The 20,882-nt window shown below is 32.2% G+C and overlaps 1 protein-coding gene across 1 annotated transcript; it reads left to right on the top strand.

Moving 5' to 3' along the window:
* Positions 1-18,246: 18,246 nt before the first annotated feature.
* On the top strand, positions 18,247-19,725 carry LOC127719226 (acetylcholine receptor subunit alpha-like). The gene is made up of 2 exons (XM_052225241.1): positions 18,247-19,339; positions 19,720-19,725. The coding sequence occupies exons 1-2, from the start codon at positions 18,251-18,253 to the stop codon at positions 19,723-19,725; spliced, it is 1,095 nt and encodes a 364-aa protein (XP_052081201.1). The 5' UTR covers positions 18,247-18,250.
* The last annotated feature ends 1,157 nt before the right edge of the window (positions 19,726-20,882 follow it).

The raw sequence follows: 20,882 nt of genomic DNA on the forward strand, positions 1-20,882 counted from the left end.
GCATATTCTAATGATGTTCTGACTAAAGATGTATCTGTGTCAGTTAGAGACAAATCTAGCAGCCCTTCTTTGTACCTTTTCTAGTTTGTTTATATCCTCAGTAAAGTATGGGTCCCAGACAGAACAGGCATATTCTAATGGTGTTCTGACTAAAGATGTATATGTGTCAGTTAGAGACAAATCTAGCAGCCCTTCTTTGTACCTTTTCTAGTTTGTTTATATCCTCAGTAAAGTATGGGTCCCAGACAGAACAGGCATATTCTAATGGTGTTCTGACTAAAGATGTATATGTCTGTTCCTTTACTGAGATAAAACTGATAATAAGATTTCTTCAACAAAAACCAAGTGTGCCTTCTACCTTATTACAAATGTTGTTTATGTAAATATGCCATTTTAGGTCTGATTGAATTGTCGCACATAGGTATTTTGCCTTATGGTATAGAACCACTAATTCTGGCCCGGTCGGAAAGAACATACAAGAAAGTAGTACATATTTTAAACAAAATAGTTCCTACGCATAGCTGTATCTTTGTCAATAGTGGGAATATTTGGGTAGTTTTAGTATCAAATGAAAGCTTGGGGACTTGGGATCACTGTAGAACCCTTGTTGAAAGTTTTATTTGAATAATAAAGAAGTATATGAAATTTTAATAGGAGGGCTCATTTGGCCTGTTGTTCAGATCAGAAGTTCCTGTTTTTGTACTATCAAACTTCCGGGAACCAGTACGCTCTAATATGCAATTAAATGTATGTTGATTTTTTCAGCACAAGTCAGCATAAGGTACAGTTTTGACATGAAATAACTGCCAATTTATTTGAACTTAAGACAAAGTAGTCATTTATGCTTGAAATTGCAGAATTTAACATAGAAAGCAATGGGGCTATGAATTAGTGGATTTATACCTTTTACTGACAGGCATGTGAAATTCTATTTTTAGAAATCATACCCTTTACAGTGAAAATTGGTCACATTTTTTGTCAGAAATCATGTTACATTATTTTTTTTATGTAACAATTATGTTAGTGTCAAATTACAGCCCTCAAATTGCTACAATAAGGTATTTTAGCCTTTTTTGGTCATTTAGCATGCACACAGTTAAGATTTTACCTGAAATTAAATTAAAATTTTTGGATTATCTAACACTGAAACCAATGAAACTTGTATATTATGACTAGTTTATAGTATAAATATTGTTTTAAGTCAAATTATCTAGTAAGTGTTCATGTTTTATTGTGTTTCTTGGTGAATTATTCATTTCAAGGAAAATTGGTGTATACTTGTATAGGAATTCCAAAATCTCACTTGAAATACATTTTATAACCATTTTAGCAAGTTGTCTAGCTTGGAGATTCATAAATTGCTCTTGTTGATCCATGTTTATACATACAAGTATGGTTTGTTTACCAAATAACTCTCCTTTTCCAACATGTAGAAAAAAGGGGTGGACAAAATTATCAATTATATTTTATGTTTGGACCACTGTTTTTATATTCCAGGAAGAATCTCTGATAAAAATAAGAAATATAGTTAAGAACACTGTTATTTGAGTAGATATTAACAAATCAGAACTGGTAAAAATTGAAAAAGTGTCATATCTGTCACTATTAGTATCCATATGTAGTTTTCTTAGTTTAACACATATGTTACTACCAGTCCAATTTGAGCTTGAATTCAGTGATATAGTGTTTTGACAAAAGCTTTATGTGTTTTTCTATGCTAGAAATAGATCATAGAAGGAAATTAAGTCAAGCAGAGGTCAATATAACAAGTCTGGTGCTGTTATAGGTATAGAACCACTAATTCAGGCCAGGTCGGAAAGAACATACAAGAAATTAGTACATATTTTAAACAAAATAGTTCCTACGCATAGCTGTATCTTTGTCAATAGTGGGAATATTTGGGTAGTTTTAGTATCAAATGAAAGCTTGGGGACTTGGGATCACTGTAGAACCCTTGTTAAAAGTTTTATTTGAATAATAAAGAAGTATATGAAATTTTAATAGGAGGGCTCATTTGGCCTGTTGTTCAGATCAGAAGTTCCTGTTTTTGTACTATCAAACTTCCGGGAACCAGTACGCTCTAATATGCAATTAAATGTATGTTGATTTTTTCAGCACAAGTCAGCATAAGGTACAGTTTTGACATGAAATAACTGCCAATTTATTTGAACTTAAGACAAAGTAGTCATTTATGCTTGAAATTGCAGAATTTAACATAGAAAGCAATGGGGCTATGAATTAGTGGTTTTATACCTATTACTGACAGGCATGTGAAATTCTATTTTTAGAAATCATACCCTTTACAGTGAAAATTGGTAACATTTTTTGTCAGAAATCATGTTACATTATTTTTTTTATGTAACAATTATGTTAGTGTCAAATTACAGCCCTCAAATTGCTACAATAAGGTATTTTAGCCTTTTTTGGTCATTTAGCATGCACACAGTTAAGATTTTACCTGAAATTAAAATTTTTGGATTATCTAACACTGAAACCAATGAAACTTGTATATTATGACTAGTTTATAGTATAAATATTGTTTTAAGTCAAATTATCTAGTAAGTGTTCATGTTTTATTGTGTTTCTTGGTGAATTATTTATTTCAAGGAAAATTGGTGTATACTTGTATAGGAATTCCAAAATCTCACTTGAAATACATTTTATAACCATTTTAGCAAGTTGTCTAGCTTGGAGATACATAAATTGCTCTTGTTGATCCATGTTTATACATACAAGTATGGTTTGTTTACCAAATCACTCTCCTTTTCCAACATGTAGAAAAAAGGGGTGGACAAAATTATCAATTATATTTTATGTTTGGACCACTGTTTTTATATTCCAGGAAGAATCTCTGATAAAAATAAGAAATATAGGTAAGAACACTGTTATTTGAGTAGATATTAACAAATCAGAACTGGTAAAAATTGAAAAAGTGTCATATCTGTCACTATTAGTATCCATATGTAGTTTTCTTAGTTTAACACATATGTTACTACCAGTCCAATTTGAGCTTGAATTCAGTGATATAGTGTTTTGACAAAAGCTTTATGTGTTTTTCTATGCTAGAAATAGATCATAGAAGGAAATTAAGTCAAGCAGAGGTCAATATAACAAGTCTGGTGCTGTTATACTGACAGGCATGTGAAATTCTATTTTTAGAAATCATACCCTTTTCAGTGAAAATTGGTCACATTTTTTGTCAGAAATCATGTTACATTATTTTTTTTATGTAACAATTATGTTAGTGTCAAATTACAGCCTTCAAATTACTACAATAAGGTATTTTAGCCTTTTTTGGTCATTTAGCATGCACACAGTTAAGATTTTACCTGAAATTAAATTTTTTGGATTATCTAACACTGAAACCAATGAAACTTGTATATTATGACTAGTTTATAGTATAAATATTGTTTTAAGTCAAATTATCTAGTAAGTGTTCATGTTTTATTGTGTTTCTTGGTGAATTATTTATTTCAAGGAAAATTGGTGTATACTTGTATAGGAATTCCAAAATCTCACTTGAAATACATTTTATAACCATTTTAGCAAGATGTCTAGCTTGGAGATACATAAATTGCTCTTGTTGATCCATGTTTATACATACAAGTATGGTTTGTTTACCAAATCACTCTCCTTTTCCAACATGTAGAAAAAAGGGGTGGACAAAATTATCAATTATATTTTATGTTTGGACCACTGTTTTTATATTCAAGGAAGAATCTCTGATAAAAATAAGAAATATAGGTAAGAACACTGTTATTTGAGTAGATATTAACAAATCAGAACTGGTAAAAATTGAAAAAGTGTCATATCTGTCACTATTAGTATCCATATGTAGTTTTCTTAGTTTAACACATATGTTACTACCAGTCCAATTTGAGCTTGAATTCAGTGATATAGTGTTTTGACAAAAGCTTTATGTGTTTTTCTATGCTAGAAATAGATCATAGAAGGAAATTAAGTCAAGCAGAGGTCAATATAACAAGTCTGGTGCTGTTATAGGTATAGAACCACTAATTCAGGCCAGGTCGGAAAGAACATACAAGAAATTAGTACATATTTTAAACAAAATAGTTCCTACGCATAGCTGTATCTTTGTCAATAGTGGGAATATTTTATTTGAATAATAAAGAAGTATATGAAATTTTAATAGGAGGGCTCATTTGGCCTGTTGTTCAGATCAGAAGTTCCTGTTTTTGTACTATCAAACTTCCGGGAACCAGTACGCTCTAATATGCAATTAAATGTATGTTGATTTTTTCAGCACAAGTCAGCATAAGGTACAGTTTTGACATGAAATAACTGCCAATTTATTTGAACTTAAGACAAAGTAGTCATTTATGCTTGAAATAGCAGAATTTAACATAGAAAGCAATGGGGCTATGAATTAGTGGTTTTATACCTTATTAACATTTTCAAAGTGTAATTGTATAAGAGTTGACTTTTATTGCCGCTGATGGACAGAACATTACACTTGTCAGAATGAAAAGCCATTTTCCATGTGTGTTCCTAAATACATAGTGTATCAAGATTTTTTAAAAGGGTTTCGCAATCACTATCATATTTTTTACCTGATAAGCAATGGTATCATCTGCAAATAGGTGTATGGTGGAATTTAAGCCAACTGGTATGTCATTGATGTAAAACAAAAATTTGCAAAAATTTCCTGTGGTTCTAATGATCTACATTGTGTCACTTAATTCTGTAGATGCTCCTGGAAACTTGAAGCGTTAAAAGAAGGGTAAAAATCTGTTGGTCTCGATTTTGAACAATTGAAAGCTAATAATGGGACTCATCTAAATCTGTTAATGGTTAATTTTGATGGGGCTTCAGTGGATTTTGGTTCTTAAAGTGATGTAGTAAAAAGAATTCAAGATGCAGTGTCTGTAAAGGTGAGTGCTATTCACTATAAGTGGCAGATATAGATGCAAATAAAAAATTTACCTACATGACAAAGTTTGAAACAAACGGATTGACAGACAAGGACTGGTTTTGGTGTGCATAAAGTCCAATAGCAAATACTTCAGACATGTTCAGGATGACAACACATGAAAAGTTAATCAAATTGAAACCTTCCCCTAAAGGGGTTCCTTAAGTTCCACTAAAGGGGTCCATCCAGGATTAAAATTTTATGGTGCAGAAAGTGTGAGATCAGCTACTTACTTCCTTCATATAAAATTCAGGGAGGTAACTTATTAAACCGTCCTTTCCTTCTATTTGAATTATTTCATTCGCGTGTCCAAATTCAAAGTTTTATTTAACAAAATATCTGGTGAAATTTGAAATCAAAGAGTGCTGAACTTAATTTCAAGATTTTTCCTGCAGAAGGCCGCCGATTCTCTCCGGGCACTCCGGTTTCATCCACCAATAAAAAATGACCGCCAAAAAATCGCTGAATATAGCTGAAAGTGGCGTTTAACACCAATCAATCAATTTATTCCAGACATATGCCATTTTTTTTAAATAACATTTATCCATACGTAAAATTGTTAATCAGCGCTGATACCATACAAATTTGATACGTCTTTGTAAAATTTGACACAAACTAACGACAACGATAAGTATCATGTGATTCATATATCATAAACATAGCTACTTGCTATGCAATTTTGGTTTGGGTTAGGAATAACTTTAAATATTCATGGAAAAATCTTTATAATTTGTTGAAAACTTACAAAAGTTGCATCTTTAGGTTAGGGGGAGGTTGAGCACTCACAAACATGTTTAACCCCGCCACATTCTATATGTGCCTGTCCCAAGTCAGGAGCCTGTAGTTCAGTGGTTGTCGTTGGTTCATGTCTGTCATATTTATTTTCGTAATTGTTTTGTTATAAATAAGGCCGTTAGTTTTCTCAATTGAATTTTTTCATATTTTTCATGTCGGGCCATTTGTTAGCCTACTATACGGTATGGGTTTTTCTCATTGTTGAAGGCCGTATAGTTGCTTATAATTGCTTACATCCACTTATTTAAGTTTTGGTGGATAGTTGTCTCATTGGCAATCATACTGCTTAATTTAGTATTAGCAATATCTAAACTTTATAATTGTTCATAATTGAATTATATCAATAATACGATAAAATGTTGTAACAAAAAAGTATTAACAAATTAAAACACTGACAAAATCAAACGTTAGACTTTATCAACCAACAGAACGAATGAAAAACAACTGTCATATTCCTTTAAATTTGAGTAAAGATTGACGGACTTTTTTGGAAATGTTCCTATTGGAAAATTTATTCAGAGGAATATGGTCCTACCACTTTACATAGAGTAATCAGCTGTTCGTGGACATGGAATCGAACGAATTATACCATTTTAGTGCGTAGATACACTTCATATGCTTTTTTGTTTTATTTTATCTATCCCTTGAATATTTTTTTTTTCGAATTAAAATTGAAATGAACTTTTTAAAGGTGCATGATGTTTTCTATACATGATTTGATTATTAGGGTCCCGCCTAGTGGCGGTAGCCCTAAAGTGATCAGTCTGTCCATCCGTATGTCCGTAACAAATTGTGTTCGCTCAATATCCAGAGAACCGTTATGATTTCATACTTTATACTTGACATGTATATTAACCAACACCAGAGGGTGTGTCATAATGTATGTACAACTTCCTAGGTCAAAGGTCAAGGTCAGAAACTTTGGTTTCAGTTGGCAACCCCGTGTCCTATGGTACAGATTGTGTCCGCTGTATATCTTGAGAACCGTTATGATTTCAAAGTTTATACTTGACATGTATTAACCAACACTAGATCGAGGGTGTGTCATAATGTATTTACAACTTCCTAGGCCAAATATAACACTTTAACTAAAAAACATAGCATAAAATCACTCTCAGCACATAAGGAGACTATGCAATAACTTAAAACAGTGCTTCATATCAGCTTATCCATACACATTTTTTACCACAAGTTAATTACAGCGGGGCCCACAGAGATGGCTCCCATCTCATGTCAAACAAGTTCAAACAAGGATTGCATCTTCTTTAACCTCTTTCTTTTGATTATTATCAATGTGTTCACATATGGCATTCTTCTTCTTCTTCTTCTTCTTCTTCTTCTTCTTCTTCTTCTTCTTCTTCTTCTTCTTCTTCTTCTTCTTCTTCTATGGGATGATCCCCCATGGGAACTATGAGGTAAGCCATTTTCAATTGATTTTTATAGTTTATTTTTATGTTGTGCTGTAACACCACTGTCACAGCTTATTTAGGGGGAGGGTTGAGCGCTTGCAAACATGTTTAACCCCGCCACATTCTTTATGTGCCTGTCCCAAGTCAGGAGCCTGTAGTTAAGTGGTTGTCGTTGGTTCACATCTGTCATACTTATTTTACGTAAACCGTTAGTTTTCTCAATTGAATTGTTTCATATTTTTCATGTCTGGGTTTTTCTCATTGTTGAAGGCCGTACGGTTGCCTAGAATTGAGTTATAATAGATGTCTATGCATGCGAGCACTCAAACCCCCTAACCGAGGACATAGGTGTTTTAAAAAGTACAACATTTAAACAAATTGCTACCTACAAACTAGATTGATATAATTACACAAAAACGATCTTGAAACACGACTGAATTTTAACAGAAGTGCTCTCATGAGAAAATTGACATCTTCTTTTATTCCCTTCTGTTTTTTTTCCAGTTCTCGTTGTATTTACCAGCTGTCAGTGCTTATCTGGTACTGATCTTTAAAAGACTAGTTTAACCCGACCACATATTTGTTTTTAGAATTCAGTGTTATCGGCTTAATTTACATGTGTGTTAATATTCGGATTAGTTGAAGAAAAAAATCTGCTCAAATTTAGAAACTTGCTATCTCTCCTGCTGAAAATATAACTTAGTATGTAAATATAATAGTTGTCAAAGTTAATAATGATTACCACCATATGTAATTGGTCATATTATGATAAGAGGCTTGCAAAAGATCAATTTCCTGGAAATATGTTTTTCTAGTAGAAAACTATGTTTAGAATTTAGGGTCATGATTTCCGGTTCTTTTTTTCATATACGTTTTGTTAATCTAATTGTCTCATAAAAATAGCTTAAACACAGCAAATATTCTTTATATTTGTATCCTATGTGTTGAGTTTGACTCCTATTCTGATTATTAACAGTGGGTGAACTGATGAAGCGGGAACAATAGGCCTTAGTTACTCTTCTTATAATAAAGTTGACGAAATTAATAGTTTGTTTACGCCGGCAAACAAACTAACTATAAAAAGTTATTTCGAACACACACTGATATCTTTTTATGCCCCCGCCGTAGCGGAGGGGGCATTACGTTTTACCTTTGTCCGTCTGTACGTACGTACGTCCCAAAATTGGTTTCCGTTCTCTAACTTGAGTTTGCCTCATCCAAATGTTATGAAACTTATACACAATGCTCATAACTACAAAACACAGATCAAGTTTGAATTTTGGTGGCGTCACTTTAACCGCTCTAGATAAATGCCCCTTTATAAATGGAAAAATTGCAATTTTTTTAGTTTCCGTTCTCTAACTTGAGTTTGCCTCAACCAAATGTTATGAAACTTATACACAATGCTTATTACCACCAAATACAGATCAAGTTTGAATTTTGGTAGGGTCACGTTAACCGTTCTAGAGTTATGCTCCTTTATAAATGGAAAAATTACAAAATATTTAGTTTCCATTCTCTAACTTAAGTTTCCTCAACCAAATGTTATGAAACTTATACACAATGCTTATCACAACAATACAGAGATCAAGTTTGAATTTTGGTGGCGTCACTTTAACCGTTATAGAGTTATGCCCCTTTATATATGGAAAAATTGCTAAATTTTTATTTTCTTCTAAATATCAAGTTATTTTTAAAATTGGAGTTATCTTCCTTTGTCCATGATATAGTTTAATCAACTACAATCAATGCTTTATACAATGCAATGTTTAATTTTGACTTCCACTGATAAAACACAGATCAAGTTGAATTTGGGTAGTGTCACTTTAACCATTATTGAGTTATGCCCCTTTATAAATCGAAAGATTTCAAAATTTTTAGTTTCCATTCTGTAACTTTAGTTTGCCCCAACCAAACATTATGAAACATATACACAATATTCATTACCATAAAACTAAGATCAAGTACAAATTTTTTGTTTCCGTTTTCTAACTTTAGTTTGCTTCAACCAAATGTTATGAAACTTATACACAATGCTTATTACTACATAATACAGATTAAGTACGAAATTTGGTGGCGACACTTTTACCATTCTTGAGTTATGTCCCTTTATAAACATAAAAATTGCTGAATTTACGTTTCTGTTCTCTAACTTTAGTTTGTCTCAACCAAATGTTATAAAACTTATACACAACCGTTCTAGAGTTATGCGTGTTTACAAATAGAAACAATGCTGAATTTTTAGTTTCTGTTCTCTACTAAAGTTAGCCTCAACCAAATGTTATGAGACTTACACACAATGCTTATTACCACAAAACTCAGATCAAGTTCAAATTTGGGTAGCGTCACTTTTACCGTTCTTCAGTTATGTCCCTTTATAACTATATGATATCCAAGCGGGGGCATCATCTGTGTCCACATGTGGACACTATCCATATTTATTTATACTATCTATCAAACTATGTTAATTAAAAAATACATGCATATCCATATTAGGTTTCAGTACTATCCGAGATGTATAGCATCAGAAGCTTGTAATACTATGATAGTCTTTGCTGCACATTGATAAAAAACCGGAGGAATTGAGTGCATACAAAAAAAAAGATCTTCCGAAACACCGATTTTCAGAGTATTCTACACAGTCCTTAGCATAGTACTATTTCCCGAAATCTACCTAGAATTTCCACAACTATGTTTTCGAGCACGCCATTGTCACGGGGACTTCAGCTAGAAAATAGTTTCTGTGTGTGAATATTCGATTTAAAAGTCTGTTCATGACCCTGAACAAGATACCAAAGAAAACTCTTTTCAAAAGATGATTATCTGTTAAAAGTTTTTATTTATTTTATTTAAATTTCGAAGTCTAGACCAAACCTGGTTTGTTTGTTATTTGAAATCACTCAGAGTAACTTTTGAAAAGATATGTAAACTGATGAAGTCAAATTCAATTTTAAACGATAAAAACTAATATATTAATTACAACTTAAGTGTTTATTTGATTTCAAATACAACATTGTACAATCTAATCACAACAATATTGAGCTACATCAAGTTAATTGCTTGACATGTATAGAAATTTTACAAGTAATCCGACTCACAATAATTTATAGACACACGACACACCATTAATTACGATCAAATTTTGATGTTTAATTTCAAAAATATATTATATCTTAAAAAAGTAAAAGTTTAAAAATGCCTACGCATTTTTGACTACATTTATATCATTAATGTGCCTTGATCAGCATGATTATAGAATTCAGAGAAAACACTGCGAGATATTTTTCGTTTTACCATGTCAAGACGAATGAAAATAACCTAATTTAAACATAATTGAAAGGATTGATTTAAATGGAAATAAACGTACTTTTTCTTCTATAACTAATTTGTTTTTTTTTTGTTATTGAACTATTTTTATTGCTCCTATCATTATAAAAATCAGCAGATGTGGTATAATTCCCACATGGGACAAGGCGCTTCTTAGAAGGAATTAAAATAAGCTAGCTGTATCCCATAACTTCACGATTTGCTTTATAGACGATGTCATGTCACTAAGTAATCAAAGTTTGGTGAGTATGTTGAATCTATCCCATCGAAATGAAAATAAAGGATACGACTGATAAAGTTTAGTCTGCCTCTATTCTTGACTAAAATTTGGTTGGTTTAGTTCAAAACTTTTCGACAAAAGATATGATTTCAGCTTCCTAATTTAAATTTTCCATTTCTATGCAGCAACATCACAGCAGCGCCTGCATATGGAATATATATATCTCCCCCTTTTGATAAGATATTTCAGAACTTGCATTTTTAAACATGATTTCATCGATAGAGGGTTGCTACTTACGAGAAAGCTTTTAAACCAAGGGTTCTAAGTGGTGAAATTGAAGTCATCCCTTCGAACGACGCCATAACCAATTAGTTGATCGTTATGTAATATCTGTTTCACAGATTACGACGGATATGTACCAATTGTCGTAACCACAAACCCGTCCTCTTTTCCTCGAATGTGACATCACCGAGTTAAAATTATCACCGAATTTGTACTTATATGAGCATCAAAACGGGTGCCACAAGTGAAGCAGGATCTGCTTACCCTTCATGAGCACCTGAGATCACCCCCGGTTTTTGTTTACTTCGTCGTTAGTTTTGTTTATGTTGTGTTTTGAGGACTGTTGTTTTTCTGACTTTTGTATGTTATTTTATTGTTTCCATTACGTTGTCAGTTTGTCTTCCATTTATGATTTTGTTTTAAAAACAAAATCAATGATAGAAAAGATAAAACACATTTAAAAAAAAAAGACCGTATAACAGTGTTAATTGATAACCTTTACGAATAAGTTTATTCAAATGATCAATAAGTTTACATAGATCGTATCAAAATTTACTAGCTACCGTAAACTATGATGTGATATCCCGTTTGCTTTTCAACTTCGTATTTAATTTGACCTTCCAACTGTTTTCTAGCGTCACTGATGATTCTGATGTAGATGAAATGCGCGTCTAACGTACCAAATTGTAAGCCTTCTATCTTTTATGAGTTTTCGTTATATAAGATTTCTAGAGGAATCGCCAAATTCCCAAACCAATTGTTTGTATTTAAAAAAGAAATTATAAAGTAAACGAAGGTATTAAAATTGATTTGTGTAACGGAATCTTTGACTTACATAATGTAGGATTTATTAACTTTATACCGCCATCTTAGATTGTAAAATAACAGTACATAATCGGTCTAGTCTTAAATTTCTAAATTTTGAGACAGAACTAAATTTTGAGACAGAATGGTAATTTATGTGTAAGATTGTGTATTTAGATTAAGAAAAATAAGAGAAGTGTTGCATCAAACCAAATATTTGTTATTGTGCAATTCATTTTTTTTTCAACATAGCCTTCTAAAGTCTTTAAGTAAAAAAAAAAATAGAATACAATTTTTATGTTTTACTTCTAGCAAGTAAACAAGTTCGATGACACCATTTTTTATTTTCATTTTCTTAAAGAATATTATAAAATCTATGTTCTCATATTTTATTTCAAAATTCCATCTCATTCTCATAGATTTCATTCTAGTCACAAACACAATTAAAAAATCTCTGCAGCAAGAGGGTTGTGGTTAATCATCTTAAGATTATTCATATCGATGACCCAGTTGATACACAAATATCTCTGCTGGTTCCATTGTAGTCAAACAAAGAGGTAATCTTTTCCTCTGCAGTTATTTTTTTCCGGCCTGTTCGGGATATTCTTATCTGTATGCCCAATAACCTATTGTGAACGTCAATTACAAATATCAAATTACCGTTAACGTCAAATACAGATATAAAATTACGTTACTAGTATCTGTGCGCAGATGATTCCGCCTTACCGATAACTGTTGTAGTGCTATACACCCTTGCCCTCCCCTTTGAATAAAACAATCGATAATCTATAAGTCTGAGATGATATTCTGATTTCATCGCAAACCAGGAAGAATTATATGGCATTTTTAACAGGTCCAGACAACATTTTTTTTGGGATCTTCTCAACCGTAGGAAATCATACCATATCAGCCAGTATTCTACTTCGTCAAAATTATCTCCCCATTACCTGATTGTGAAAATGGAAGCCATTGCAGTAATGACGGGCTGTCAATTTAGCTCCGGAAAACCGATATATCTATCCACATAGCATCATTACGATCTTTAAATGCCATTTGTATTTTAAAAGTCGAATGTATCTACAAGCTATTGAGCATCATTTTATGTACGTTTATGCCTCTAGTGAACTCTCTTTTCGATAAAACTATTGCCCATTTTTAGGATTTTTTCCCAAAAAGCCTGTCACCGGGGCAGAGGTGCAAATCTATGCTTTAAAAAGAACAATCTTTTATATTTCTATGGAATTTGATTTCGGCGGATTTTATGCTTATGCACAAAAAAAATCCATGTTTTTTTTTGCACCTACAACAATCGACTGTTTTGTGAAAATTTGTCTCTAATTTAAAAGTTCACAAATATATATGGAAGCTCCATACTATAAAGTAAGTATAAACACGTATATAAGATGCATACAATCCTAAATTATGCACCTTCATTAAACTTTTAAAGCCCATAGAAACAGAAACAGTCAACAATTAAAATTTATAACTTGGCCTTTTTTGCATTCTCTAATAAAGAGTTCCGTTTCTGTAGTTTAATTTTAATTGGGCATCCGCCTGATACAATGCATTATAATTTGAAAAAAAAATTGCGATTTTACATATGCATTGGGATAAAGTTGAATTGAATTTTTCATCTAGGTTTTAGAAAAGAAGATATTTCAATTAATTTTGGCATGCGATTTATGTACACGACTTTTGTGAAAAGAATTATAACGTATGTATATGATAAACTCCCGGATCTTCTCTAGTACGAAAATCTACAAGCAATCGCTGCAAATTTTCTAGCTTTGCTTTTAAATTGGAAATTGTATGGGTAATGTCACTCCAATACAGGATCACATGAAAAATATATTAAAGAACAAATAAACATGGCTTTATCATCTAACTTATATTTCACGTGTTTTATGATTCTGTGCTGATTGTTTAACAAGGTAACTATTGGCAACAACACGCGAAGTTTAATTAACAGCAGGCAGTTTCTTTAAAGTTTTTTATCAACAATCACAAGTCTTAATTTAATATTTGAATTTTGATTATACGTTATTGGTTCGTAAAAAATGTGGATAGAACGTGCACGGGGGACTTATTTCAGCATAAATACATCCATATACATGCATTGGTTTCTACAAAAATATTAACACTTTAAAAATTTCATTTGTCTGAAGCAGTAACGCTCAAAGCTGAATATTTGAAAGCCAAGGATGTATAAGAACCGAAACAATCGAAGAGCTTAATACTCTTAGTAACCAAAACGGACCTAAATTTAATAGCCAAATCCATCTAAGGTCGATTTTGTCTGAGGGAGTTGGAATCTTAGCCTCTAGAAATACCAGAAACTGTTTTCGAGCACGCCATTGTCACGGGGATTTCAGCTACAAAATAGTTTCTGTGTGTGAATATTCGATTTAAAAGTCTGTTCATGACCCTGAACAAGATACCAAAGAAAACTCTTTTCAAAAGATGATTATCTGTTAAAAGTTTTTACTTATCTTATTTTACATTTCGAAGTCTAGACCAAACCGGTTTTGTTTGTTATTTGAAATCACTCAGAGTAACTTTTGAAAAGATATGTAAACTGATGCCCGTCAAACCCAATTTTAAACGATAAAAACTAATATATTAATTACAACTTAAGTGGTTATCTGATTTCGAATACAACATTGTACAATCTAATCACAACAATATTGAGCTACATCAAGTTAATTGCTTGTATAGAAATTTTTCAAATAACCCGACTCACAATAATTTATAGACCCACGACACACCATTAATTACGATCAAATTTTGATGTAGTTTATTACAAAAATATATTATCTGTTATAAAAGTAAAAGTTTAAAAACAACATTTATATCATTAATGTGCAATGATCAGCATGATTATAGATTTCAGAGAAAACACTGCGAGATATTTTCCGTTTTACCTTGTCAAGATGAATGCAAATAACCTAATTTAAACATAATTAAAAGGATTGATTTAAGTGGAAATCAACGTATTTTTTCTTCTGTAACTATTTTGAGTTTTTTTTGTAATTGAACTACTTTTATTGCTCCTATCATTATGAAAATCAGCAAATGTGGTAAAATTCCCACATGGGACAAGGCGCTCCTTAGAAAGAATGAAGAGAATCGAAGCTAGGTGTATCCCTTAACTTCGCGATTTGCTTTTTAGACGATGTCATGTCATTAAGTAATCAAAGTTCGGTGAGTATGTTGAATCTATCCTATCGAACTGAAAATAAAGGATACGACTGATAAAGTTTAGTCTGCCTCTTATCTTGACTAAAAATTGGCTGGTTTAGTTAAAGACTTTTCGACAAAAGATATGATTTCAGCTTCCTAATTTAAATTTTCCATTTCTATGCAGCAACATCACAGCAGCGCCTTATCCCCCTTTTGATAAGATATTCCAGAGCTTGCATTTCTTATCATGATTTCATCGATAGAGGGTTGCTGCTTACGAGAAAGCTATTAAACCAAGGGTTCCATGTGGTGAAGTTGAAGTCATCCCTTCGACGGACGCCATCACCTGTTGGTTGATCGTTATGGCCGGAATATCTGTTTCACAGATTACGACGGATATGTACCAATTGTTGTAACCACAACTCGATTGTGACATCACCGAATTAGAATTATCACCGAATTTGTACTTATATAAGCATCAAAACGGGTGCCAAAGTCTTCAATTTCGTATTGGATTTGACCTACCAACTGTTTTCGAGCGTCACTGAAAATTCTGATGTAGATGAAATTGTAAGCCTTCTATCTTTTATGAGTTTTCGTTATAAGATTTTTAGACGAACCGCCAAATTCCCAAACCAATTGTTTGTATTTAAGAAAGAATGAGGTAAAGGTATTGAAATGATTTGTGTAACGGAATCCTTGACTTACGTAATGTAGGATTTATTAACTTTAAACCGCCATCTTAAATTGTAAAATAACAGTTCATAGCCTAATTGGTCTAGTCGTAAATTTCTAAATTTTGAGACAGAACTAATTTATGTGTAAGATTGTGTATTAAGATTAAGAAAAAGAAGCGAAGTATTGCATTATATCAAATATTTGTTTTTGTTTATCATGTATATTCCAACATAGCCTTATAAAGGGGGATAATTCTTATAGTAAACAAAAATTTAAATAAAATTTTTATGTTTTACTTGTAGCAAGAAAACAAGTTCGATAACACCATTTTTTATTTTCATTTTCTTAAAGAATATTATAAAATCTATGTTCTCATATTTTATTTCAAAATTCCATATCATAGATTTCATTCTAGTCACAAACACAAGTTAAAAATCTCGGTAGCAAGAGGGTGGTGGTAAGTCATCCTAAGATTATTCATATCGATGACCCTGCTGATAAACAAATATCTTTGTTGGTTTCATTGTGGTCGAACAATGAGGTAATGTTTTCCTCTGCAGTTATTTTTTCGGGCTTGTTCGGGATATTCTTTATCTTCATGCCCAAAAACATATTGTGAACGTCAATTACAAATATCAAATTACTGTCAACGTCAAATACAGATATAAAATTACGTTACTAGTATTTGGCAACATCATTTACGTTATTCGTCATAAATGTCCCAATTACGACCATCGTATACAACAAAAAACAAAGAAATGAATATTTTCCAATCCTTTTAATATTCTGAATTATATTAAAAGCTCTCCGAAAGCACAGATTCTCGGACTTTTCCAGGACTTTCCACAGGTAGGAGCGAATCATGTCTGCGCAGATGATTCCGCCTTACCGATAACTGTTGTAGTGCTACACCCCTGCCCTCCCTTTTGAAAAAAAAAAACAATCGATAATCTATAAGTCTGGGATGATATTCTGATTTCATCGCAAACCAGGAACAATTATATGGCATTTTTTAACAGGTCCAGACAACTTTTTTTTATCTTCTCTACCGTAGGAAATCATCAGTCGAAAGAACAAAATATATCATATCAGCCAGGATTCTACTTCGTCAAATTATCTCCCCATTACCTGATTTCGCCACTAATATTTACAATTGTAAAAATGGAAGCCATTGCAGTAAAACGGGCTGTCAATTAAGCTCCTGAAAACCGATATAACTATCCACATAGCATCATTACGATCTTCATATGCCATTTGTTTTTTTAAAAGTCGAATGTATCTACTAAACTATTGAGCATCATTTAATGTACTTTTATGCCTCTAGTCGATTCTCTTTTCGATGAAATTATTGCCCATTTTGAGGAATGTTTCCCAAAAAACTATCAATCTTTTATCTTTCAATGGAATTTGTTTTCGGCGGAATTTATGCTTATGCAAAAAAAGAATCCACGTTTATTTTCACCTACCAATATCGACTGTTTTGTGAAAATTTGTCTCTAATTAAAAAGTTTACAAATATATGGAAGCTCCATACTATAATCTAAGTATAAACACGTATGTATGATAAACTCCGATCTTCTACAAGCAATCGCTGCAAATTTTCAAGCTATGCATTAAATTGGAAATTTTATCATGAAAAATATATTAAAAAACAAACATCGCTTTATCATCATACTTATATTTCACGTGTTTTATGATTCTGTGCTGATTGTTTATCAAGGTATCGATCGGCCCCAACACGCGAAGTTTAATTAACAGCAGGCAGTTTTTTTTTTTATCAACAATCACTATAGTCTTAATTAGATATTTGAATTTTGATTATACGTTATTGGTTCGTAATAAATGTGGATTAAACGTCCACGGAGGACTTACTTAAGCATAAATATATCCATATACATGCATTGGTTTGATAATTTCCACAAAAATATGAATACTAGTAACACTTTAAATATTTGATTTGTCCGAAGCATTAACGCTCAAAGCCGAATATTTGAAAGCCAAGGATGTATAAGAACCCAAACAATTGAAGAGCTTAGTACTCTTAGTAACCAAAAATTACCTAAATCTAATAGCCAAATCCATCTAAGGTCAACTTTGTCTGAGGGAGTTGGAATCTAATCCTCTAGATATACTATAACATTTTAATAACCAGAATCTAGTTTCATATTAATTCAACATGTTTCTATTATAAAATATTGACATACTAGTAGATGTAAAGTCTTGAATTAGAATATAATATTCAAATGAATAAGCTAAAACCTAGCGGGGTCGATCTGTTTACATGAGATTTTACATCACACAAATGAATCAATTGATATTGCACTATACCACTTATAATTTTTAAAAAGCTGTGATCTATGAGGGTCTTGACAGGGTTTACAAAATAGAGAATAATGCACCAAAAGTATAAAGAAAAGAGAAAAATATACCATAAAATACAGAATAAAGAATAATTGAGTGCTAATATATAAAGAACACAGAATATCTGGCAAAACCTAAACAGAATATAGTAAAAGTGCCCTTATCTACCCCATGTTTCATTTTAACATGTGACTATCCATAGTTATATATTGTCTCAAACCCAATTTTAATACGCATTCGTATGTCCTACGTTGCTCGGTAGACATGGAAAAGATAGTTACATTTTCACTGTTCATAATATCTTACGCAGCAATTCCATGTCTTGGACAGATTGGTGGAGGAGATGAGGCAAAGACTCTTATTACTAACCTTTTTGCAAGTTATAGTACAATGGTTCGACCAAACAAGGATTATTCGAAACCGATGAACGTTGATCTAGACATGATCCTTGTTGGTATTAATGGTTTAGATGAAGTTGAGGGTAAATTAACGACAACTGGTTACCTGTCCGTTAGATGGACCGACGAATATTTGACCTGGAACGTTGGGAATGTCATGCAACTGAACGTTCCACAACATAAAATATGGAAACCAGATTTGACACTTAAAAATGGCTTTACAAAACTGGATACGCTTGGAACCGATTTTATCCTAGCTCAGATTATGAATAACGGACTTGTATGGTGGCAGCCGTTTGAGGTTTTCGAATCCAAATGCACGATTGACATTACTCACTTTCCTTTTGATCAACAAACATGCGACCTTGTTTTTGTTGTTTGGACATATTTCATAGATGACGTGAATGTCACAAAAGGTGCGGATGGAATTTCTACAGAAGATATGGAAGAAAGTGCGGAATGGAGCATAGTTTCAACTTCTGCAAAGGAGGATAAAGAAGGAACAGAGTCAAAGGTCACGTTTACACTTACAATACAACGGAGCTCTGTGTATTATATTTTCAACATAATTATCCCGGTAATATTTCTAGGACTTCTAAATGTGTTTACCTATGTCCTCCCAGCGGACAGTGGGGAAAAGATGGGTTACGCAATGACGGTTTTCTTATCATTTGTCGTTTTTCTAACAATAGTAAGTTCGGAATTACCCAAGTCGTCCGGATCCTATTTCGGATATTATTTGATAGTCTTACTAAGTTTTGGTGTGATAACAGTTTGTGTTACGGCACTCGAGCTCCGCCTCCATCACAGTCAGCGCAAGGTGCCAGGTTGGATTGAAAATGTGATGCGATGTGCATGTTGCTGTGGTTGTTGCGAAGACAATCGTATCAATGATTCGGAAAACACCAACTTGAAGAAGAAAAAGAACGTGACCTGGTCTGATGTTACCGCTTTTGTAGATTTTGCAATGTTTTGGATTTTGTTTATATCATTTATAGTGTTAACAGTAATTGTAATGATTATTTTGAAACTAAGGGTTAAAATGTGGTTTTGATTTGTATAATCCTTTATAAAATATTAGTCTGTCTACTTCACGTGTGTAGCGAGAGTAAAAATAGAAAGTTAAGTCATGGCCCGAAGATTGTGGTAGCAATGTAAATTCCTTATCAATATATAGATTTGGACCTACAAGATATAAAAATAAGAATCTGATGTGGTATGATTGCCAATGAGACAACTCTCCACCAGAGATCAAATGACGTAAAAAGTAACAACTGCAGGTAACCGTAGAGCATATTTTATTTACAAATGAAGTTAATGTAATCATCTTTACAGAAATAGTTTCATATATTTATCCATATATGTATATTTATACATCTATGATTTATCTAATGTAGAAATAGTATTTCTATCAAAATATACTTGATTTATTAAAAGAATTTAATATTGGTTATATAAAGATCTATAAAGAGGTAATTTAGTTGAAATACATTTCACAACAGACTGCAACGTCTATTTTGTAATGTTATAAGAAACTAAGATCCTTAAAGTAATCAATGAAAGTTATCTCCTCTTGATATATTTAAAACATTTGTACTTTCGCGTTACTATGTTTTTCCCATGCGTAATCGTTCAAATGAATGGAATTGTATATAACATAGAACTTAAGAAACACTATCGACTTAAAAATATACTTATTGATCATAGAGCTAACCTATAACATATACATGTATATTAAAGGATGAAATAATGATTTCATATTCATTTTTGGTCAAGGTACTCGAATAAGTTTAGTTGCAATCGTGACAACTCGTAGATATAACGTAGGATAGAAATGGGTAAATATTCAAATTACAACGAATGTATATGACATTTATCTGCAATTGATACTCAGAACATAAAATAAGGCAGGTACAAAAGACTCACTGTTTTCGGAATGATCTGCAATTGTAGATTCCTAAAAGAAAATAATGCATGAGCGCCATTAGGAGTGCAATACTCGAGGATAATTTCAAAATCTAAAGTTCTGATAACATTTTGTTAAACTTTTTCAAACCACACGAGACGATTTGATATGTTAATAAAACTGGTTCAAAGCTTTCGAGAAACGAAAGAGAAACCAGTTTGGCCTCACTGATAAAACATTATCAAACCTATCAGAAACTGATACATATCTCACTGAAAAATATATCTATATTCAAATTTTATTACAGTTTGACGTCATATATCTATTTCGACGTCCAACTTTGTCATCAGACATTTTAAAACTTTTTGTTCGCTTCAGAATGTGATACAATTTGACAAAAAGATTCGCAGGTGGAAAGTGTAAGTGTTTTGTATATTATTGGAGAAATCACATATTTCCGTTGCCATTGAGGAAATGTTCATCGTCTTAATAATTGCAAGTCAGTAATGACATAACAAATAGCCAATATAAATGCCGCAATTTATCGCTTTTTATGATGATGGATAAGCCGATCAAATTAAAGTATTTTTCA

The sequence above is a fragment of the Mytilus californianus genome, unplaced genomic scaffold, assembly GCF_021869535.1.
Source record: "Mytilus californianus isolate M0D057914Y unplaced genomic scaffold, xbMytCali1.0.p SCAF_11, whole genome shotgun sequence".
Taxonomy (NCBI): domain Eukaryota; kingdom Metazoa; phylum Mollusca; class Bivalvia; order Mytilida; family Mytilidae; genus Mytilus; species Mytilus californianus.